General features: G+C 45.1%; 1 protein-coding gene across 3 annotated transcripts in view; it reads right to left on the bottom strand.

The window, feature by feature from the left end:
* The window catches only part of pou6f2 (POU class 6 homeobox 2), an 87,829-nt gene that overhangs the window by 23,798 nt on the left and 38,714 nt on the right, over positions 1–25,317 (bottom strand). For all 3 annotated transcript variants that reach the window (XM_020041603.2, XM_020041604.2, XM_010885546.3), the window contains exon 5: positions 13,578–13,924. In XM_020041603.2, coding sequence (XP_019897162.2) covers positions 13,578–13,924 — 347 coding nt within the window. The remainder of the gene's footprint in view (positions 1–13,577; positions 13,925–25,317) is intronic.

The raw sequence follows: 25,317 nt of genomic DNA, 5'->3' as shown, positions 1-25,317 counted from the left end.
CTGATTGGTTCATCCATGATCTTGTTTAACGAGAAGCTTATAATTTACAATTCATTTCCACAGCTGAAGGTAGTATTATTTCAAAGGCCAGAGGAATAGAACGGATGAAGAACATGTTTTTCATTAGTTGGCATGCAGTAATCATTTTGAAAACATGTCACTCCACTGACGCCCGGAAGGACTGGTGTCATCCTGGATATCTATTTCTTTGATGATATCGACTGACTCCTAACCTTCTAAACTAATCTTCTTCATTCAAGATCATGTCGATGTTGCTGTCAATAGAGATAGCTATGGCTTGTTTATTTTTACATCTCTTGGAATCAGCGGGAGTTTGAAGGAGAACAAGGGGGGGGGGGGTGGCTGGATACCCCATGGGATTTCAAGATGCCTTCGTGCCAAAAGATCTTGTGATTTGTATCTAAACCGACTCTCTTTGGGGTTTAGCCTGTTATTACTGCATGAGATTTCAATACAATACATTCCTGTGTCATGACGCAATATGTTCACGGTGACATTTTGTTCACATGTACGTTTCCATACATGACTGAAACAAAGGATGGGTGTGAAGAGCACTCGAGTCTATTCCCATATATGTTATGGGGGGGGGGGGGGGGTGGAGTCAGCAAGATGCCCTCATCCATCTTTATCACTATCCTCCTAGAGGAACAGCACTGGAGTTTAGGGGGGAGGGGGCTTATCTTGGCCAAATCTTCAGATAAATACATGTATCGTTGGGAAAGTGGCATTAAGGGGTTGGCTGGTGATATCAGTCAGTCAAGGATTGCATTAACAGATAATCCCCTCTTCGTTCCTGAGCGGAGCCGATCTCCCTCCCCTCGTTCTGCTGGGGGGGGGGGAATTATGGTAGACAGGGAATACAGTGGTGAAGCCCAGGTGAGGCTGAGAGGATTTGCTCACAATCGTTTAAACGCCGTGTCCTCTGGGATACGGTGATGTCAAGCGATGCGCCGGGCCTGATAAGAGGGGATTTCCTTATGTAACTGGGTTAATTGACGTGTGTTTTTTTTTTTTACGGGGTGATGTGCTAGCCAGATAGAGGCTTGGTGCAGCGGACGGGGGTGTTGAGGGGGGCGTCTTTGGCTAGCACCGCAGAGCATAGCCAGGCCTCGTGTGGAGCTGGAGAAGTCTGGATCGGTAAACAGATAATGGTATCTGCTCGGACAGAGACACTTGACTTCCTAATGTAGCTGGAGTTGCTGTGTATGTGTGCGCGGGTGCCGCGTGTTGCCATGGTGCTTTAATACTACAGCACTGTTTGTGGGCAACTGAATATGTTTCAGTTTTGGGGGGGTGGTGGGGGGCAGAGCTGACTAGACTGTAGCCTCGGTTCTTGTATTGGGTAATATTGCAGTATGAAGGAGAGCCAGGCATATGGAGAGCCTGGTAAAGCGCTGTTTGACATCCAAACAGGTAATTTTTTTTTCACCGCCACGGCGCCTACTCTCGACAACACGACGGGAGGCAGAAAATGACAGACCTGGCCCAGCATTTGTTTTGATTGCATCTGTGGAGGAATATAAACAGTTATCTGACTGTTGGCCGGGGCCGCCACGTAAGCCATCATGTTCCAGACTGTTCATTGCCTGTCAATAGGGTGCTTATGGAGTCTCCCAAGCCGTTTGCCAGGGCTATATCATATCAATAACACACCAAAGAAAGGAACCCCAGGAGTCCGATAATTCAGTAATTGGATAAATACATATCATGGAGTGAATTTATCTACGGGACTTTTGTAGAGACTAATAGAATGCCTCAATTGTCGTTGACCTGAACAGAGACTCATTCACCCTACAGTATAATATATGCTTTTATATACCTTATTTCAGCAGTTGATTGAGAACATATTCTCATTTACAGCAACAACCCAAGCGCAATTAGGATAACTGCCTTGGTTGCGGACAGAACAACAGATTTATCTAACTGATCTGAGATTCGATCTATCAGCCTTTTGGTAACTGGTCATGTGGTCCAACCACGGCTACTTAAGGCCTTAAATATCCATCAATATGAAATACAGATTGGATAATTATTGATAAACTGGGCACTGTTGGGGAAGTTTCGGGAACCTGATGCATTACTCCGAGTGTCGATACATGGAATTACCATCACAGCACAAGTACTTTGCAAAAGCAGTGTATATTGGAGTGTACAGCACCAGTCTAAAGTTTGGACACACTCAAGTAAATAGACATGTGTCTAAACATTTGACTGGTACTGTATGTAGAGCATGAACACAGAACCATGAACACACAGGATGGTCACCACCCTTTGCCATCATAGCTTTTCCATTTGACCAGGCGGGTCACTCGGTGCAGTAACCCGTGTCATCGCTGGAATAGGAGAAGAAAATGGACTGTGGGCATGGAAAGACCCCTGTGTCTGATACAAACTAACTGGAGTTTATTCCTGGAAACTAACGTGTCTGACACAAACTAACTGGAGTTTATTCCTGGAAACTAACATGTCTGACACAAACTAACTGGAGTTTATTCCTGGAAACTAACGTGTCTGACACAAACTAACTGGAGTTTATTCCTGGAAACTAACATGTCTGACACAAACTAACTGGAGTTTATTCCTGGAAACTAACATGTCTGACACAAACTAACTGGAGTTTATTTTCAGGACGGATGTTTTATCATGTGCTGGTTTTTAAATTAATTGCTTTTCTGGCTGACACAATGGGACAGGACACAGCAGAGGTGAAGGGTATATCTACCTGTGCCACATAACGAAAGGGACGGGAAGCATTTCATGGGTGTTTGGTTTTGATACATTCGAGTCATGAATATCACTTCTTTATTTTAGCATGGGCAAATTCCCATTAACCATTAACAGTTTGTTTCTCAGCCATACTCTATCATAAAACCATTTTCTATCATTATCAATAACCTCTGAACAACATCCATAATAATTGCCCTTGTAAGTTCATTATCACAGATCATTAATCTGACAACTGGACCTAATATTCTTAATCGTTGTAGGATGAAAATGCCTCCTGTAGCTTAGCGAAACAAGAAAAACAGAAGAAAAATGGAAACGAGGACAATAGCGTGATAACGGGACCTGGCAAAGGAATCCTACTGAAAGCGACCGGATGCAAGCAGCGCCATCTGTCGAAGTGGCCCATCCATCTCACCTCCTGCTGTCGAGCTCGTCATCACTCAGCCAAAAGACGGGCAAAGTGGGCCAAACAGGGAAAATGAACAATCAATAGGGTTATTGCTTCTGGATGAGAGGAGCGGGCGCCTATCTCAGGAAGGAAGAACACAGAAGTTTCCCTTCCCCGGGTCCCCTCTTTCCCTCCATCCCGTCGTCCCTCTCTTCAGTCCCCGCTGGTGAGTGAATGTAATCAGCTGTGACATGAGAAAACACGCTGTCGGTCTGTCAGTCGTCTGCTGGGCCTGGCTTCCCCCACCGAAACAGCTCCTGTCCCCACCCCCCCTCTGGCCCCTCTGCCCCCTCCGGGGCTCGGTGTACATGGAAATGCCATTAGGCCCTCCCAAACACCTCCAGTCCCCGGTGTCGGCCGGGGTGACGGAGGCCTTCGCCCTCGGGTGCCCGGAGCTCTGTCGAGGGCGCCGCCGGTGAGGATGGTCGGTTAGCGCTCAGCTTGCGGGCCCGGCTGTCACGTATCAACGCAGGGCGAGGGACTTTCAGCGTCGAAGAGACGAGGGACCAGAACGGCAGAAAGGACAAGGGCAGGAAATGTCACGACAGTGCGACACCTCCACGTCTGTAAACCATTCGGTGCGTTGGAATGGCGGCGGAGCCCGAGTGGGCGGGAGTGGTCAGTGCAGCGCGCTAATGGAGCCGTGTCATCACAGTGATCCGACTGCTAGTTAACAGAGGGCTGATCAGATAAAACGCATTAACTCCAGGAAATGGACGTCTTTAGCAGCATTGGGGACGGCTATATTTTATGAATTTAATGAGGTGAAATGCAAATGAAGGAAGAGCAGAGTGGCAAAAACGCTGGGGCCAAACTATAAAGGGATGATTGAGCGCGGGACAGTGGCCGTCAATCTCCTCTCTCATTAGCTTTGTGTGAAATTAACAGAGGCTTAAATCATTACATAAAAATCTGTTCTCGCCCATTTGTATATAATTGGGGGGCTTTTGGAGTTCACCATGGGTTTGATAGTCATCAATCAGCAGGAAACTGCTTTTTCTCTGGTCAGAGAGGTTACAGACTGTGTGGCTTAAATAGGTGCCAAGTACAGCAAGAGTAGGAATCAGGCAGCCAGTAAATACATCCTCTGAAATGTGACACATTATGCGTGTCTCAGCGTAATCAAGGTGTGACATTCTTCTTCTTCCCAAATAAAATCTCTTTCAGTTGTGGTGAACTTGTAAGTTACACATTCTTTTTTTCAAGAATTATAATAATTTTGTTTCCGGCCCACCAGCCATCGGCTCTGACAAATATTTCCTCCGGCTGAATCGAGTTGATATACCGTAACATCCCTTTTAATCAAATTTCTCCCTGCTTGAGGAATGAGCCATAATATTTAGCTTTTTCCGGATGTGATACATTTTACGGCTACCGGCTATGTGATGAAGTACCGTTCGTGGGAAAGTGCTGACTGTTCTGGTTTTATGAAGTGTCATATGTGGTGCAGTTATTTCCGTACGGTTGTAAAGTTGAGAAACATCGTTTTTTTTTGTTCAGGCAACCTTTCCTCTCCTGCTGCAGATTCAGAATAGCATGGTGAGTGTGACTGGCTGCGAGTGTGCAACACATTTCAATAGCATGGTGAGTGTGACTCTGGCTGTGAGTGTGCAACACATTTCATTAGCATGGTGAGTGTGACTCTGGCTGTGAGTGTGCAACACATTTCAATAGCATGGTGAGTGTGACTGGCTGTGAGTGTGCAACACATTTCAATAGCATGGTGAGTGTGACTGGCTGTGAGTGTGCAACACATTTCAATAGCATGGTGAGTGTGACTCTGGCTGTGAGTGTGCAACACATTTTCTGACCTGTGCTACTTCGCCGTTTACCACAGTAGTGACTGGAAGATGGAATGGGTTGAAAAACCCACAGAATAACAACATCTTAATATGATATGGTAAATAACTGGAGGCTTAATCAGGGTCCAAGAAACTACCCTTAGATACGGATTGGTTTATGTCGGGTGTACTTTAAACTACTTCTGTAAAAAGGAATCAAATTCACCTAAAGCGATTAGAGAAAATATTACTTTGGCCATTTCTGAAGACCTGATCACGATAACTCTCATTGTTTTTCATTTGCCGTGGAAATGCCATCTCTTTTCACGTTGCGGTCGTTTGACATATAAATATAGCATTTGAATGACTTTAATATCCTCCTAATCAATGACCGGTGATCTTTCCAGGTCCTGGATTCAATATAGGAAGGGTCATCCGTGCTCCGGCTTTATAAACACAATAAAGGTAAATGATTACTCTCCGCCGGTGTCCAGAAATACGGCCAATAATGAAGAGAAATGGAGGAGGTTGAGGAGAGGCCTGTCATGTGTCATTGGGGCGACTCGGAGTCCAGAGATTAATCACAAAACAGGGGCTCTGTGGCCGAGATGTGGTCAACCCTGATCGATAATTCCCACCGCTCACACACACACACACACGTATGTACACACACAAACATCTAGACACACTCTGGGTAAAAACAAGCCTGCACGTACACAACCCCCCCACCGGCCAACCCACCCCTACCAACCCAGTCCACCCCACCGCCACCCCTCCCAAACCACCCCTCCAAACCCACCCAAGCCCTCCCAAACCACCCCTCCAAACCCACCCTACCCCTCCCAAACCACCCCTCCAAACCCACCCATCCCCTCCCAAACCACCCCTCCAAACCCACCCAACCCCTCCCAAACCACCCCTCCAAACCCACCCAACCCCTCCCAAACCACCCCTCCAAACCCACCCAACCCCTCCCAAACCACCCCTCCAAACCCACCCAACCCCTCCCAAACCACCCCTCCAAACCCACCCAACCCCTCCCAAACCAACACAACACTCACGTTAGAAACTTAAATTGGTGAAATGAATTGATGATTTACTTTGTGTATTGATCATATGCTTTGGTTCGCTTTCCGATGCCTTACTCTCTGAGAAGCTGCTAAGTTAACAACGTATAATGGTTCTGTATTATAGCCCATCGACAAAATCCTCTGTATCGTTTTCACTGTAATCAAATGAGACAGAAGATCACCTGGATGAACTCAATAATTTAGCTGACAAGACTTCAGACTGCAGCTATCGAGCCTGACTAAATCTTCTATGCCCAATATAAACCGAAATAAAAAGAAACTATTCATACTGGTCGTATTTAGCAAGGGATCCGAAATGGGACTTTTTGACTCTGTGTACAAGAGAGGACTTAATGTAATACCAGTGCGTTAAAATAGAAGGCAGGTCACTGCTGTTCTCCTCGTGTGAGCCCCGGGGCTCTGTTTGCGGTCACTAATGGGCATCAGAAAATTACAGGCGGCGGAATCGTGCCCCGCAGGGGGACTGGGCTTCTCAGTGGAGCGGAGCACTTAGACAGCAGCCTGTGTCTGGAAGCTCACCAGAGGAGGAGGCAGGGGAGGCTGGAGGGCTGGGGGGGTACTCAATGTCACGGCCTAGCCTTGTAATTAAAGAAACCCCATTCCGTATCTACAGCTAAGTGAGCTTTGCCCCCCCCCCCCCGCCCGGAACCCTAAGTCACCCCTGTGGGCGTCTGATGTGTGTGGGCCGCCAGCATGGGTGTGGGTTGATAGGTGCACCAGGCCCTTACGCTGGGGAGTCTGCTCCTCGCCGCCAGACGGCTCTCCTTCAGCCTCCTCTGAGAGAGGGCGGCCCGGTCCGAGGAGGAGGACGGAGACCGTGAACCGACTAGTCCCACTCCGCGGGAAAACGTGTGGCAACGGTGGGGTTCCAAAAGTGCCGGAATACACCATAGTCCCAGGTGGTTTTAATGGAAATAGAGCAAATATGAATATTCTTGTTTCGTTCTAAAATGTGTTTGGCCCAGAGTCAGAAGATTTCCCTAACCTTAATCCCTCTCATTTGAAGTAAATAAAAGCAGTAGTGCTGTCATGGTCAGGCTGTTCCCTCGCCTGCCTCGTACGCTGCAGCATAATTATTTAAATGAGAAATGTGCCGCTGTCTGTTGATGGGCAACAGTCTTATTTTCTGCTTCAGTCAACAGTGAACATTTGTATTTCTAAATGTGGCGACGGTGGTTTGTGCGGAGGTCGTTACGTAAGGCAATTTTCTGCCTTCTTAAGAGCCAGATCTCCTATGCATTAATGAGACCCCCCCCATCAACTACTGAGGAGCCCGACTACCCACAAGGCCTCGCTGCTAGCGACTGACAGCGATGAGGGCATTACTGTAAGACGTGTGCCTTTCTGGTAAAGACCACAGCAACACGTTTAGAGCAAGCATATTTATTAATATTGACCTCATTTATTCAGAACAGAGTAGTAGTTTCTGCGGTGTGACCACATCAAAGGTCAAAAGCAACAGCAGGTAATGCTACATTGAACATATTTTTTTCTGATGTAACGGACAATTTCACAGACTTAATATGAGATTAGAGAGATTTGATATGATCATATTGAGAGCTAATGGGCGTGGGAATCAGCGGTTTATTTATCGTGCTGGGGGCATGTCATTTGAATGTTGACTTAATACGCTGTGAAATTAGCAGGGGGCCGCATGAGTGAATTGAGCAGGCGCGTGCCTGATCTGAAAAATTAATTAGTCGACGTTCAGCAGCCATTTAATACACATGTTAATATGACGAGGACAGCCAGCCACCCCCCCCCCCCCCCCCCCCCCCCCCCAAAAAAAAAGAGTGTACTGCTGTGGAAGACAGTGACACAGTGTTTGAAGGGGCCTCAGCTGGAGACCGAGGCTTTTGAGATGGGCCAGAGTCCGACCTAGAGGAGGGGTGGGGTGGGACGGAGGGAGGGAGCAGGGGAGATGAGAGTGCAGACAGACGAGCCCCTGAAAGCCTGTTGTGGTTGCCGGCTGCTGACCTTGGCAACGATGGGTGGTTGTTTTTTTTTCTCCACCCGGCGAGAGGGGCTCTAATGAAGCTTGATTGCCGGGCACTACCGGCGGAGCCGACAGGGAGTCGGGAGTGGAGAGGAGGAGGACGACTAAGGAGCGAGAAGAGAAAGGATAGGGGGAGACGGGAGAGGGGCTTGGGTAATTGCAGCACTTGTGGGTCTGAGGCCCCCGCGGTTCCCCCCCCGATGCCGGGGTTTGGACTGGGATGAGAAGGGAGAGAGAGACGTCCGCAGATGGTGAGCCCATCTCCGGGCTGTAATTACCCCGGTGAGCTTAGCGGGATGGAGGAGAATGGACAGAACCAATGTGGATCTCTGACGGGGGGGGGGGACACGGACGGGACGTTCTATGATCCCAATAAGACCCAGTAAGACCGCCGCAAGGTCAGGGGCTGTTCGGGGATCGCACACGACACATGCTGTAGCGTCTCTGGGGGCGGCCAGACGCTGACAGGGAGATAAGGCCGAGCGATACCTCTGAGAGATGTCACCCCAGAAGGCAGCGCCTGAAGACTGGGACGATCATCCTACCGAACCAGCAGAGCCGTTCGTCTGACGGAAACCTCCCCACTTCCCGCTTCCGTAAAACCCCAGGGAATTGGATGAGGATCTCAGAAACGAAATCATTCGGAACGCGAAAATGCGCGCAAATGAGCGATACGCCACCCGGTCACTACAGCGCATCGCTAGCGACGCCAGGGTTGTGGCTTCGATCCCTGGCGTCGGATTGAAGCCAAGGCGGGGGGGGGGGCTGACTATTCCTTGCTAAACGACGGAAATGTTAACCACGCCTGCCTGAATGTGTGTGTGTGTGTGTGCGCGGTCCCGTGTCCGTGCGTGCGTAGGGTTCTGGTCACGAGGGTTCTGGCTCTGCCAATGAAACGCAAGGGGGTTGATGGGGTGGCCTAAAGCCTCTTGGGTGCCACGTATCAGTATGGAGCAGGCTTTCTCTGCCTCTCCCTGCCGGGGCCGATGTAACTCAGTGGAGTGGCAAATTACAGCAGACCTACAGCTGTAGCCCGACATTATGATTAATTTGATCAGTAATTTCTCCTGTTTTTCATTTTAATCGCCGCGACCATTCTGCTGTGGCAGGTCTTTCAGATCTAATTAAGATCAATTCCGGCGTAACAGACTTGGCGAGCGCCTCGCACCCCGTCAAATCCCTGAGCGCTGCTGGGCGTGGAGGGAAAACCGGCGCCTCTAATCAATCAACTTCCAGCAAATCCGGCCCGGCTTCGGCAATCAGCCTATTAACACACTTAAGCAAATTTCATAATCTCCCTCTTCGTCTATTTGTCATCGCGGTGGAGGCCATGGCAGTCGCTGGACCCTCAGCGACTTCCTCAGAGGGGGTCTGGAGCATGTAAGAGAAGAGGTTTGTCTGTAGAATGTTGAAGAGGAAGACAAGGGAGTCTGTAGTCCTATTGGACTGTGAAAAAATACCAAGACCTAAAGAAAACGTTCCTTTTCCAAATTATCCGTCATTACCATTAACCAGGTTAGTGTACCAATAGAAACCATATAAGAAGAAAACAATAAAAATATGCATTTTGGGGGGAAAAACTAAATGTGTACATTTGGCACCCAAGTGTGTGTGTCCCTGCCACAATCTGAGCGACAGACAGTTTTTGTGTCACGGTTTGAGGCTTTTCAGTCATTTCAACAATGTCATCCTAATATTTTTGTATTATATTGTAGTTATATTCTCATTGCTGTCTATTTAATTGACAGGGGTCTGTATCAGACAGAAGTGGAAGACCAGGGTCTGTAGCAGCAGACTGGAGAGGGTGACAGGAGGTCTGTAGCAGCCTGGAGAGGGAGACTGGGGTTCTATAAAGGACTGGAAAGTTAAACAGGTTGTCTGTAGCAGCCTGGAGAGGGAAACTGGGGTTCTATAAAGGACTGGAAAGTTAAACAGGTTGTCTGTATTAGACTGGAGAGGGAGACAGAAGGTCTGTATCACACAGGAGAGGGAGACAGGTGGTCTGTAACAGACTTGAGAGGGAGACAGAAGGTCTGTATCACACAGGAGAGGGAGACAGGTGGTCTGTAACAGACTTGAGAGGGAGACAGGAGGTCTGTATCACACAGGAGAGGGAGACAGGAGGTCTGTATCAGACAGGAGAGGGAGACAGGAGGTCTGTATCAGACAGGAGAAGGAGACAGGAGGTCTGTATCAGACAGGAAAGGGAGACAGGAGGTCTGTATCAGACAGGAGAAGGAGACAGGAGGTCTGTATCAAACAGGAGAGGTAGACAGGAGTTCTGTATCACACAGGAGAGGGAGACAGGAGGTCTGTATCAGACAGGAGAGGGAGTCAGGAGGTCTGTATCAGACAGGAGAGGGAGACAGGAGGTCTGTATCAGACAGGAGAGGGAGACAGGAGGTCTGAATCAAACAGGAGAGGGAGACAGGAGGTCTGTATCAGACAGGAGAGCGAGACAGGAGGTCTGTATCAGACAGGAGAGGGAGACAGGAGGTCTGTATCAGACAGGAGAGGGAGACAGGAGGTCTGTATCAAACAGGAGAGGGAGACAGGAGGTCTGTATCAGGCAGGAGAGCGAGACAGGATGTCTGTATCAGACAGGAGAGGGAGACAGGAGGTCTGTATCAGACAGGAAAGGGAGACATGAGTTCTGTATCAGACAGGAGAGCGAGACAGGAGGTCTGTATCAGACAGGAGAGGGAGACAGGAGGTCTGTATCAGACAGGAAAGGGAGACATGAGTTCTGTATCAGACAGGAGAGCGAGACAGGAGGTCTGTCTAGAGCGATGGATGAGAATAGCTCCTCGCCAGACAGCAGGGTTCAATGCCAATCTCTAGCCTCACCACTATGTCTCCTCTTCAACTGTTTCTCTACAATTCTGACTGTCAATAAAAGCCTTGAAAAGAAAAAAGAAAAATACATAAGAAGAGGGACTGTCTACTCTCCTTTGAAAAATAAATAAATAACAACCCCGCTGAGCTCAAAATTAAACAACAACACTAAAATATCCAAGGTCCTCCCATAACACACTGTTCTTAAAAAGTGATTCTTTTTTCTGAAAGTGACCACCAATACCAGTGAAAATAAGGTTCAGATGTGAAGCAGGTCACTAGAGGAGGGTTTGGACCGGTCAGTTTGGACCGGTCGGCTAGAATCGGTTGTCACTCATTTTGTCTTCTAAACCAATGACTGGTTTGCAAGTGGGAATGAAAAACTTCTAACTGTGGAGAGTCTGAGAAGAAGTATAAGTTGTTAGGCTACTGTACTGAAATAAAAAGGGAGCATTGTGTCAAAGAAACATTAATGTATTTCTAAATCTCCTTCGTTGATATTTTATAGCCTGTTGGTCTCTAAGACTTCTAAGACTGGCTAGGTTCCAGCTAGGTTCAATTAGACTAGCTACTCTTTTGGCCACCCAGAGGGGGATACTTAAGACAGTAATAGAATCTTATTGACTGTTTGTGTATCTGACACAGCTTCTGGATGTTAAAACTAATGGATGAATGGCTCAGTGAGGCGACCAAACGAAGGGCTCTTTATCTGTCCTGACATACACATGTATATACGCACACACACTCACACTGTGTGTATGGTGCTGTGTGTGGTCCGGGGGTTACAGAAGGGACTCTTCCTGGATTGCAGCCTCTATGGATTAACGAAAGCGCTCCTCAGTGAAAATCCAATCACTGACCTGGGGGGTAGATGGACCGAGGGGCCTGAATCATACTGAAGCCTTGGGAGTGAGCCGAGGCCCAGGCAGAACTGCTCTCAGCGAAGAGGGGCCTTAACCCAAACGGCACACTAGTCCTGAACTGGGAATAGGGTGCCAGTTGGGACTGTCCTCGGAGGGAAGTTTGCGTGGTGACATGGCGACGCCCTTCCTGACAACCCCCGGCACCGACTCACTGAGAGAGAAAGTAAAAGCCTTTTACACCCTGCCTCCGCTGCACTCCATCCTTAATCTCATTGTATGAGGCAATATCTTAATGATGCCTGATGTGGTCTCTTCTAGCCCACTGCAGAAAGTATTTGGAGACAGACCCCCCCCTTTTTTTGGGGGGGGTGGGGGGGGGGGGGGGGTTCGGCACTGTAGCACATGGGATTTGAAATGCAGCCATACATGCATGATGGTATGATCCTGGTATGATTTGGCTTAAGAGCATTTTCCCTTTCCACAGTTGATTTTAAGACACCTATTGTTTTGGCTATGCCTCTATTATTATGATGGTCTGCTTTAGTGACAACGACACTTCAATGCTCCTCGTGTTGACAGAAAACAGCAACAGACTTCAAACGCAAATTTCACACCTAGAATCACATCCAGACCTTTTGTAACCTTTTTCTTTTTGGGGTGGGGGGCATTATTTGACTGTGAAGAACAACATCCAGACACAGAAAAAGAAGACCATTATCATTGCTAGATATAAGCCCAAATGCCGCCTGCGTCTGATTGGACCGTTGCTGTAGGCCCATCCTCACTGCCACCACTCACACTGGCCACTCCTTTTCAGAACGCTCTCATGGCACTTGGTCAAAAGAAGTACACTATTTATGGAATGGAGTGAGTAGAGCAACACGTCCATTTGGTGCTTGTGACCTTTGAACCCCGGCGCTCAGACCGTGTGGGCCGGGAAGGCATGGTAGCAGCTAGCCAGCCTTCGAGGCCATTAAATGTGGGCACGCGTTATTTTCTCCCCCTGCTGACTCTCAGTAGGCCGTGACAGGGCCTCAGAGGGGCGTGGGGGGGGGGGGGGGGGGGAAACAAATGGCCGTACTCTTCCCGGCCATAAAGAAGGGTATTGCGCCAAAACCCAATAAGGGCCTGACGCTGATGAATGTGGCCAGGGAGAAGGAGGCGACCCTGGCCGGGCTCCACCAGAAATGAAACCGCAGGGATATGAAACAGGTTATTATCGTCCCAACCTGACAGCCAGACGGACAGAAGGGCCGGCTGAGATGGATGGAAAGACAAACTGACTAAAAAGGAGGACGGATAAGGGAAGGGCGGCTAATGCCAAAAAAGAAAAAGACTGATAGATGTTGATGAGGACCGGGGTAGATAAAATGATCTATCGCGGATGGGTCAGTTAAAAAAAAAAAAAGAAGTTGCACTTGAAACTCAGTCTCGGGCACCCTTAAGAGCCCTCTCAGAGCGTGATGACCTTGTCAATGAGATGCACATTGTAATGTGCTTCAGACTGACAGCAGAGCTGCTAGTTAGGAGTCAAAAACAGGCTCTTGATTCATATCGAGGAGAAAACAGTATGCTGGGACAAACGGGGGTCTGGTGAGTTGGAATCGAAGTGGCGCTATCTCAAGGTTGGTCCCTGTTTCTCCACGACGTCCCTCACAACATCATAATCACAATAGCAGTATCATCGCAGCGAGACTATTCAAAAAGTTGCTTCTTGAAAAACAACAGTCGACATGATTTAGTGGCTAACACGGCGACATACCAACACAAGACGCACGTTCCCTCTGAAGGATTAACAGGCTGGTGTGAGCTCACCTGGAGGGGCATGGGCGGGGTGACCGGCGAGGGCAGGCTGCGGGCCGGTGACTGGTTCTGCCTGAGGGGCGGAGATTGCGGCGGTGGGCCAGAGCCGGTCATGGAGGTGGTGGAGGAGGCGGAGCCTGGGGACGGGACCGAAAGAGAGGACTGCTGCTGGTTGGGCGGGGTCACGTGGCCCCGCGAGGACAGCTGGTTGTGGGTGTGGCTGTGGGAGTGTTGATGCTGCTGATGGTGGTGGTGTTGCTGTTGTTGGTGGTGATGGTGTTGTTGTTGTTGCTGGTGGTGCTGTTGCATCTGCTGGAGCTGCTGCAGATGCTGGAGCTGGGAGTTCAGGGACGAGGTAGCTGAAGGAGGAGAGGAGACAGAAGCAGAGCGTCTTGACATCGTCACTATTGTCATCGCCAACCTGTCAGATTGCTCACAGGTGTTGGAGGTTTATTGTAAGACGATCACGGTTGGGCTATAAGTGGTCACACATCCGAATAGAAACAGTGTATATTTTAAGATCTGGGCTCCAGTAATGAGGTCCAGTAACACGGAGACCTCTACCATGAAGTTCAAGAACAACCTGACTTTCCCAGTTCGAGGACAAAATCTATCTACACTGACTGACATAATTGCTCCCCCTGGGAAGAAGCTGTTAATTTTCACTCAGAAAATGTCACAATCTAGGTTTCAACCTGCGAAAAATATCCTATGGAGAGCCATTCATCTTGACTGGAGGTCTTAAGAAATCGATCCATTAAGTAATTGGATCCATTATACTAATTTCGGGATTTGAATGCGAATGGTGACGCACACAGACGGACCGATGGCCAGACAGACCAGTGTTTACCCATACAGTCATGAGGCCATGAGGGATGTATATCGAGTGAGGCAACGATGGTGCATTGCACACATCTTCAGCTGTTTAATGCTGAAATTCATTGGCTCATTTTTTATAGCCCTAAGTGACTGCCTGAGTGACTGACTTGACTTTTATCATACAGCATGTTATCATTCTAATCACACTGCCAGAGGATGACAGAGAACGACTGTGTTCGTTTAGTTAGACATTTATTGGACTGTGATTCGACTTGACTTTGTGTCTTGAGAAGAGGTACCGACAGTGAAGTGTGCACCACACAAAGATCGGACAGATATTCATACGGGTCTGGATGAAGATGCTGTATCTTCATTTGAGCCAGTGTCTTACAGTAGAAACAGTATCCGAAGGCACATGGAAATGTGAGTTATTACACATGTTTTTTGGTTTTTGCAGGAGTTCATTCTTTTTTTTGTCAGGGGAAATCAAACATGACACACCTAATAAATAGCCTTTTAAACCTTAAATACACAAACAACTTACACTCAACTCCCACTTTATAAGGTACACCTATGTAGGATCCCCTTTTTCTTCCATCTGCTTCAACGAATTGAGCATTCAGACACACCACTGTTGTAAAGAGTGGTTATTGGAGTATTTGTGGCCTTTCTGTCCGCTTGAACAAGTCTGGACAGTCTCCTCTGACCTCTCTCATTAACAAGGTGTTTTTGCCCACAGGATGAAACACAAGAGACCGTAGGGTATAAAATCCCATCTGTTTCTCAGATCCTGGAACCACCATGTATGCCACCAACAAACATGGTCAAAGTCACTTAAATTCATTTGAAAACGGTAGTACACCCCCCGGAAGGTTGTCATTTATACACATTTGGACACCTGAGCAAAATTCCAAGCACGTTCATTGATAAAGGTAACCCAATTCAACAAATCCCACATAAGATTTTTTACTTGGAAAACATTTATGCTGTTTCATTGAAATAAACAGAAATACAATTATAGGTTTAGACAACACTAACAATTAAGTTCCAGTGTGATTAAGGTTAGGTTTAAAATGTTAGTAATAAGAGGTAATTTCTTTAATAATTAAACCCTTCATGTCCATGACCCCCCGACTCCAGAACCTCAACTTACACCAAAGCATTAATGCCAAAAAGAAAAATGGTGTTTGGTTTGGTTATCCATCTTGATTCTGCTGTCCTTTTTTGGCCTGTACACCAGGATGCTTTAGTCTCTAGGTCCAGTTGTAATTAAAAAGTGCTTGGATGACATTTAAAGGTCTGTACTAGATGTGTTTTTAAAGTGCGTATAGGTGTATACATAAATAAGATGACACAGTGTAACGGCATATACCATGTTAGGATCTTGTGAAGTCATCAGCTGTGGAATGGGGCTCAAAGTGTGTGTGGGTGTAAGGGTTTTGAGTATGTGAAAGTCGTCTTATTCAGTGGGTGGTTTGGAGAAGGGTTTGTTGGAGAATTGGCCATGGTTAAGTGTAGGGAGAGGTAGGGTGAGTATCCCCTCCTCGTGACTGTGACTCCTCATGACTCCTCGTGACTGTGACTCCTCATGACTCCTCGTGACTGTGACTCCTCATGACTCCTCGTGTTGTGTACACAGTCAATGGAAACAGATGAGTTGTTTTTTTACTTTTGTGGGTTCTGTGTGTGGGTTCATATCTTGAAAAAGGAGGTTGTGTCCAAAAATGCATTTGATATGGGTAAAACTCATATTTAACAGTTAGTAGTAGGATAACAGTTGTTAAGTATGTTTATAAATATTGTGAAACTTTTCCAATTTCCTCACTCCAAAGATTTAATCCAGGTAGCATTCCTAAAACATGAGACACAATTGCTGGTTGGCCAAAACTGTTGTCTTTCAGTCAGCCATTTATATATTAGCATTGGCTAGAGTAAACTGCTTGCCTATTGCTGTTCCATGATTCTGTAACTATTGTTTATTATTGAATGTCAAGTTCTGAAAATGGCAAAGGTTATGAGTCTAGTTTATTCAGATCTGGATATCTCTGGTGTGTACATTCCACAGCCTTCAGACCTGCTGAAATGTCAATGTTGGGGTATAGAGTCCATGTTTGGGACTGTAATTGTAAGAAGTGTATCTATGGAGTGATAAGTGTCTTTAGTGTAGCCGGGATGCCTTTGTGATTAGGGATTTAGATAACAGTCAATTAATTTGGCAGCTGGCAAGGACCTTACACAATGGGTCTTAACCTGGGGATCTTAAAAAGGACAGTACATTTCTCTGGTGGTTGATGAAGAATGCCAGTCAAAAGTGGATGTAAAAAGTCTACACACCCCAGGTTCTTGTGATGTAAAAGAATGAGACAAAGATAAATCATGTCAAAACTTTTTCCACTTTTAATGTTACCTATAATGTGAACAATTAAATTGAAAAACAAATTGAAATCTTTGAGGGGGAAAAATGAAAAATAAAAACCTTACAATAACCTGGTTGCATAGGTGTGCACACCCTCTTATAACTGGGGATGTGGCTCTGTTCAGAATTAACCAATCACATTCAAACTCATGTTAAATAGAAGACATTAACCACCTGCGATCATTTAAAGTGACTCTGATTAATCACAAATAAAGTTCAGCAGTTCTAGTAGGGTTTTCCTGACATCTTCTTAGTTGCATCTCAGAGCAAAAGCCATGGTCTGCAGAGAGCTTCCAAAGCATCAGAGGGATCTCATTGTTGAAAGATATCAGTCAGGAGAAGGGTACAAAATAATTTCCAAAGCATTAGATATATATTGGAACACAGTGAAGACAGTCATCATCAAATAGAGAAAATATGGCACAACAGAGACATTACCAAGAACTGGACATCCCTCCAAAATTAATGAAAAGACGTTAAGAAAACTGATCAGGGAGGCTTCCAAGACGCCTACAGCAACATGTTTTGAAATGGCCCAGCCAGAGCCCAGACCTGAATCCAATTGAACATCTGTGGGGTGATCTGAAGAGGGCTGTACAGAGAAGATGTCCTCACAATCTGACAGATTTGGAGCACTTTTGCAAAGAAGAGTGAGCAAATACTGCCACGTCAAGATGTGCCATGCTAATAGACTCCTACCCAAAAGAATGAGGGCTGTAATCAAATCAAAAGGTGCTTCAACAAAGTATTAATTTAAGGGTGTGCACACTTATGCAACCGGGTTATTGTGAGTTTTCTTTTCTCTCAAAGATTTCAATTTGTTTTTCAATTGATCACATTAAAGGTGGAAAAAGTTCTGACATGATTTATCTGTCTCATTCTTTTACACCACAAGGGGTATGTAGACTTCACCTACTCATCCACTGTACCTACTCATTCAAAAGTATTTATTTATTTTTACTATTTTCCACATTGTATAATAGTAACCAAAAAAGTGTTGAACAAATCAAAATACATACACATAATACTTAGATTCTTCAAAGTAGCCACCCATTGCCTTGATAACAGCTTAGCATACTCTTTGCATTTTCTCAACCAGTTTAATGAGGCATTCACTTGGAATGCTTTTTCAACAGTCTTGGAGTAGTTCCCACATATGCTGGGAATTTATTGGCTGCTTTTCATTCACTCCACGGCCCAACTCATCCCAAACCATCTCAATTTGGCCGAGGTCGAGTGATTGTCAATGTCAGGTCATCTGGTGCAGTACCATTACTTTCCTTGTTGAAATAGACCTCACACAGCATGGAGGTTTGTTTTGGGTCATTATCCTTTTGAAAAACAACTGATAGTCCCACTAAGGGAAAACCAAAATGATGTGGTAGCCATCCTGGTTGAGTGTGTCTTGAATTCTAAATAAATCATAGACAGTGTCACGAGCAAAGCACCCCCAAACCCCCACACCTCCTCAGCAATGCTTCACGGAGGGAAACACACAAGGTGATCATCTTATCACCCACTCTGCGTCTCACAACACTCTGAGTGTCTCATGACACAGCAGTTGGAAACATAAAAATCTCTTATTGGAGTCCGGCAATACTGGTTTCTTTGCAGCATTTCAACCATAAATGCCTGATTTACACAGTCTTCTATGAACAGTTGATGTTGAGTTGTGTCTGTTACTTGGGCTGCAATCTGAGGTTCAGTTAATTGGCAATTTCTGTGGCTGGTAACTCCAATGAACTCATCATCTGCAGCAGAGCCAGTTCCATCATAGCACTTGATGGTTTTTGCCACTGCAATTCAAGAACTTTCTCAAAGTTCTTGATATTTTCAGGATTTACTGAACTTCATTTCTTAAAGTAAGGATGGACTCCTGTTTCTTTTTGCTTATTTGTTCTTGCCATACTATGGACTTCTACAGTACAGGCACTATGATGGTCTTCTGTATCCCAGTATACTTGTATACCTTGTCACCCTCTGTATACCCACCCTGATGCATTAAAAAGGAAATTTTGCACAAATTAACTTTTAACAAGGCACAATTGTTAACTCAAATGCTGGTTGAGAGAATGTCAAGAGTGTACAAAGCTGTCAGCAAGGCAATGTGTGGCCACTTTGAAGAATCTACAATATGAAATTGACAACGCAAATCAACGCGTTGTCATTTGCTATATGATTCTATATGCGTTATTTCATAGTTTTGATGTCTTCACTGTTGTTATATAATGTGGAAAATATTAAAACTTAAGGAAATACCCTTGAATAATTAGGTGTGTAAAAATAAGTAAAACATTTATTTTTTTAGGTACGTCTGGACCATTAAAATATTCCTTTTGTGTATTTGTAAGGTTTTCTTGTGCAAGTTTTCTTGTTATAAAGACCTGCTATTATCTGTCTAATTTGACTCATTGAGATTGACAGTATAGTGTGTTGACCTATTGGCAATTGGCTTCAAAAAGTTATTGTTGACAATCCATAGTTACAATTTTACAGCCATTACTGGCTGGTTTAATAATCATATGTTTGTATTTATGTAAGTTATTAATAGATTGTCTTTCACTCTCTGTAATATTCTGCTTAGAACTTATAACAGTAGTTTTATGAAAGGTCTGAATGATCTGTGTGTTCGTTTCAAATAGGTACTAAAAAAGGATTGGAATTTGACCACTAAATGGTGGGTTAACACAATCTGATCTGTAGTCAGAATGAATGGTCCAGATGTTTCAAGATTATAATCAGCGTATGACTCAATACGCGATGATGCCTCAAACATGACACAGTTGAAGCCCAACTGTAAAAACTAGTGGGCAAAAATTCCTCCCAGTTGATGTAAGAGACTGCTAAGACAGTTACAACAAACAGCAGTTATTTCAGCCAGAGGGCAACAGCAGCTAACAAAGCTAGGGGTGTACTAATTTGTTCCACACTATGAAATTGCATTTCTGTAGATTTTTGATGAATGATTTATTGCTAAGTGTAATCTTTCAATAGTTGTTTGTCATATTAGGTTATCTGTTAATAGTGTTGAAGTGAAGATTACATATCCTAATGTCCAAATATATTTAAAAAAGTATTTACTTGTAGATGATACGTCTTCCCAATTCTGTTTGGCCAAACAACAACTAAACTTCTTGAATTTTTCTGTATGATTTACATTTTGAGACGCATGATTCACTGTTTGCTTTAAAGAGCTGGTTTACCAAATAAAGCGGCCAGTGAGTGAAAATGTTGGGCACGCTGGGCACACTGGGTACAGCAATATGGTGGTTCAAATTAAGATAAGAGATTTGTATTGTAGTCCTGCCTGCAGCATAGTACTTTTCTTTTGCCTGCTACTGGAATAAATGTGAGCATACTATGGTGTCTTTCAAAAGTGCTTTTATCAATTTTTTATATGTTAAGAATGCTATTTTAGCAGTATCACAGTACAACCTATAGTGGCCAGGCAACTGCGATGGACTTTCCTTCCCGACTTAAAAAAAATAGTTCTCCAGAAACTGAGAGACTTACAATAGCTCAATGGGACAAAAGAGAGCACTGAATGGCGTATTGATAATGCAACGGAGCGTTTGTGAATAGAGGACTTGACAAGCTTGTATACATACTGAATCGATGCACTTCAATAATTAAACCATGGGGCTGTTTTATGGTGAGATAAATAAATTAAACATCAGGGCTGACGCTTCTTTGATTAGTCTGGTCGCTCTGGGTTCTGTGCAGGCGCATGCCAGCCATTTGATCAAGACCTCCCCCTTTTTACTCAGCTCTAAGTAGCAGAAGAAGAATCCCTGCAAAGAAAGCCGGCGCCTGCGTTCCAAATAGCACCTTGTTCCCCACACAGTGCACTACTTTGGACCATGACTCCTGCTGAAGAAGTGGTGCACTGTAAAGAAAGATAGGATGCCATTCGGTGCCAGGCCTGTGTCTCTGGGCCAGTAAACAGCAGCAATACTTTACATTTCTTCTACCTTCTGACACATTGACACTTCTCCTCCACCCCGCCATGAATTATATATCATCTTAGGCTGGCAGAAGCCAAGAGTCCAATTCTCACATGAAATGTTGGGGCAAGTCGTCTTGCAAGCTATGACAGGACTGGGGTGCCTCTCCCTCTCCCGCTCCTCCATTGCGGTGAACCGCAAGAACAATGTGGAGCTCGCCCTGGATAAAAGAGGGGAAACGGGAGGAGTGAAAGAGCCGGGCGGAAGAAAGGAGAACGAGACGGAGGGAGAGAGAGATACAAAGGAGATTTCTGTCAAGAAATTATCGCGAACCGAGAGGAGATCAAAGAGGATTGGGGAGAATTTCCTCCAGCGTCGGCCCGCGAGGCCACGGAGGAGAGAGAGAGACACAACAAAAGAATGTGGAAAACAAATACAGAGGGAATATCGAAGAAGCCCCATGTGGCCTTATTAGAAGGGCCGCGCTGCAGGTAACTATATTCTTTAACAGCAGTGCTTTATAAATTCTGTCATCTTGTTAAGACTCGGGACCACTGACCCCTTCCCTTGCTGTAACCGGGCACCCGGCTTCTCCCTCTAACCGTTGCTGTCTGATTTCTTCGGCTGAGTACATAATCCAGCAGTCCTGTCTCCACTAATTGTTTGTGCTCCGTCCTCAGGCAGACGGTGGATGGACGGAGGAGAAGAAAGGAGCAGGAGATGGGGAAGGGCCAAAAGGCTGCTGGAGATCCCGTGGAGCTCATTATACATTCAACGTCGCCCCCCCTGGCCGCCCGTCCACCGATCCCGGGACTGTGCATTGAGTGCTCCTCTTATTTATAGGCACCGTTTTTGGGGCTGCGAGAGCAAAGGCCCAAGTCTGACAGTTAACCCAGCAAGGGTCTTAAAATCCCAACAAGAAATAGGCCACATCCCAGAGACACGATTCAAATGACACGGCTCCATTCAAGACACGATGTAGAATGCTCCTTCCATTTCTCTGAGTTGTGATCAGTACAAGTAGCACTTTTGGATTTGACAAAGTTCCAGCAGGTGGGAGATAAGAAATCCTTAAAGCGGGACGAAATAACTCGCTCCACAGAAGAGAGTGAGCCGTACAACCTGAGCCACGCGACCTGAGCAGTTGGAGGACCCTGACCACTGAAGTAGGTCTCTTGGTGGTTTTGACGCGGCCGGGCTGCTGTAAAAATCAACTTGTCGTCTTTTGACTGCTGCAGACCTGACTCCTTGTTTGAAGTAGGAAGCCAGACTGATTGTCAGAGGTCGCCGGGCTAGGTCAAAACAGGCTTGTTCGTCAGACAAAATGCTATTTTTGTTTTCCCGGTGTTCCTCGGGAGAGCGGGAGAGAGCTCTCCCAGCCACCTCTCATTAGCACTGTGTCTCTGGTCCCTGCTGGCCCTCCATTACTGCATTTCTCTCTGGGCTTGGTTTGGCCTCTGTTGTTTTCCTCCTCTGTGCTATAAACATCTCACCCCTGGGTTGTGTGCTTGTGTGTGTGTGTGTGTGTGTGTGTGTGTATACGCGCGTCATGGGCTCTGTTTACATGTTTCCATACGATTTGTATATATTTCAGGATTCCATGCATACAAAGAACAATAAAATCACATAGTGTATTTTGGTTTATAAATAAATGAAATAAAGGACAACCAACTAATTTTTTCTAGCACTGCACCCTGCACATGTTTGTGTGCGTCTCTCCAACAAGCATTAGTCCTTTCTGACGGCTCTATCCGATCCATGTCTGGTAAGCATTTCTGTAGAGTTAGGACATGCACACCCGGTACAATAAAAGGATGCGTTGAAATAAAGAAGAGACAAGGACAAGCCATTTCACAACTAAAAAAGTATTGAAAGAAATCACAGATTGGAAAGGTGATGTTGTAATTATAGGGAGAGGCATTCATTGTGTTTTCGTCCATGTTCATCACACTCAACTCACAGCAAAGGCTAGGTCAAGGCCCCCATGAAAGAGAAAGTTACGAAATAGCAAGATAAAGGAAAATGACTTCGACCCAAACAGTTTCCTTGGTAGATCAACTCTTTAACTATTCCTTTTTCTTACACTGCAAACATTTGGAAACAGCAGGAAGACGACTAGTCCAGACGATTTCATTATGGGTTGAGAGTTGATATTTCAAGAATGAAATTAAGAAAATACTAGGCTACAACATATGCAAGTGCCAAACTGTACATTATGTTCATTTTTGGAGGTCTAAAATTATCACAAAGTGAAAAGATCATTAGAGGTTGGTGTTAATTATGTTTCAATTCCAGTCAATTAAAAAATTAAACCAAATTCCAATTTCAAATGTTCCTCATTAAAAATGCATTGAAAATAAATTGTAATTTTAGTGTACTTCCTGAACTGACTAAAACAGGAATATAAAACAAACTGTGCTGCAAGTCTTACTGTCCACAGAGGCATTTCTGTCCCGTCTCTATCTTGGTTTTTCCCCCAGCATCATAAGAAGATTGTGGGAGGCCAAAATTAGAAGCCAGTCCATGGTCTGAAGAGAATCAAATGAAAACATGTGCTCTGAATCATCCATGCTTTGAGGAGTTCTGAACTGTGCTGTGGCTCTTGAACAAGTGAGAGGAACGTGGGGGGAAACAACAGCCCTTTTATTTCTCTGCCTCACGTCTATCTGTGAGAGTACATGTCTCAATTGGTTGCTCAATGAGCCACAAAGATAATTACTCCACTGGCGAGAGTTGCGCCAAATCGGTGAAGCGCTCGCTAATTATGAACGTGGATAGATGGTCATCTTTACCCCGAGGATTAAGTGTAAGCAAGCTTGGACTGATAAACGGGATTAAAAACCGGTCATCTCTTGCAGGACGCCTTTTGCACATGCAGCTGTTTCAATGCAACTTTTATCTTGGTGGCAAATTATTTGAGAGGACCGTTGATGTCTGCGTAATAGCAAACACTATTGGTTTATGAAGGATCGCAGCTCAGGCTAGCGCCCAACATAATATTTCAGTGACATTATTCCTTTCCCCTGTTTGTAATGGATATTACATTTTAAAATAATATAGTTCAGCACCAGTCTTGAGTAGTAAGGTTTTCACTCCCCTTATGACTTTTAGCGCTGAGTAGTAGCAAGTAGCTAACTCGCTCAGTAAAATGTACTTGCAACTACTGCGTTGTTTAACTTCGAAATGCCCACATACACATTATTGCTAGTACATGCAATAAACACACAGAACAACATGTACAGCTTGCACATTCCACTAAGGGTCACACGACATGTTTCAATATCACAGGTTTCCCTAGAAACTTTGGTAACACAAATTTGTTTCCGACTTTTTTCATTTTGGAGCTGTGATACACAAGTCACGTTGAGAGTATGACAAATAGATTCCTGCTCCTTGGCCATGGTTAGAATAAACATAGGGCAAATAAAACAGGAATATAAGATCCAACTGTGAAGAAATATTACCCGCCACCTCCGCAGACAATATCAATGTTTCAGTGTAGCTTTGAAGGGGTTTAAGACACTACAAAAATGGAAGCAGTTGAGACTTGAGTCGAGTGGGCCACAGGGTTTTACGGAGTAAAATGCGCTGCTTGTAGGGATCCACAGATAATGCTTTCACTTTGTGATGCAAGGCAATATCAAGCTGTGTTGTGGAATTCTCACCCCGGGGAAGGATTTGAAAGTATTGAGTTCTCTCCGTGGATGTATTAGAATACAAAGAAGTAAAAAGACACTATATAATAATGTTAGTAGCCTTTCAGGGTCCCTTGCAGGGGACTACTTTGCAATTCACTGTAGATGTTGAATTGCTGTAATTTATTGGATTAAAAACATTATTTTAGCATTTTATCCATACATACTATTTACAGCCTGCATCCAGGGCCGGACAAATGTATTTGGGGCCATGTGGCACCAACATCTGTTTATTAGCTCATCTAATGCTATTGTTGACATTGTTCGAGAGGGCGGAGAAAACCTGTAGGAGTTTTAAAGTATAAAAAAATTTATTTTCATTAAATGACTTTTTATTATTTTGTATACAGTTTGCCATGAGACTAAGATACATTTTTATAGTTTTTAAGCTGAATTCATACATTCCACACATATCATATGCTAGTGGGGGGCCCAAACCTCCCTTGTCTTTTGGGGGAGGGGTTGGTTGACCCCTGGAAGTCAGGGGGACCAGGGGATCATGCTCTGAATGAGTCTGATACTCTGTCCATGCCTGTGTCGAAGCCTTTAAATGTCAATATTTCAAATTGATGCAGTGCTACAGTCAACATAGATGACCAAAACAACCCAAAGCCCTTTCACAACTACAGCACAAGTGAAACACCTGGGGGGTTTTCACTGTAACATTTAATACAACATGAAATTCTATGAATCTCCTCTTCCTCTGTCTATCCTGTTCCTCTCACTTTCTATCCTTTCTCTCTCACTTGCTCTCTTTCTCTCAATTCAATGGAAATTAAAATACATTTTTAAGGGCTTTCTCTGCACAGGAAATGTGTTTACATAGCTGGAGAAAATAAGAATTCAATAATAAATTACCCCTTGAAATTCTATGTTAA

Source organism: Esox lucius, chromosome 21 (genome assembly GCF_011004845.1).
Source record: "Esox lucius isolate fEsoLuc1 chromosome 21, fEsoLuc1.pri, whole genome shotgun sequence".
Taxonomy (NCBI): domain Eukaryota; kingdom Metazoa; phylum Chordata; class Actinopteri; order Esociformes; family Esocidae; genus Esox; species Esox lucius.
Note: the sequence above shows the minus strand (reverse complement) of the source record. Positions and strands in the feature narration are given on the sequence as shown.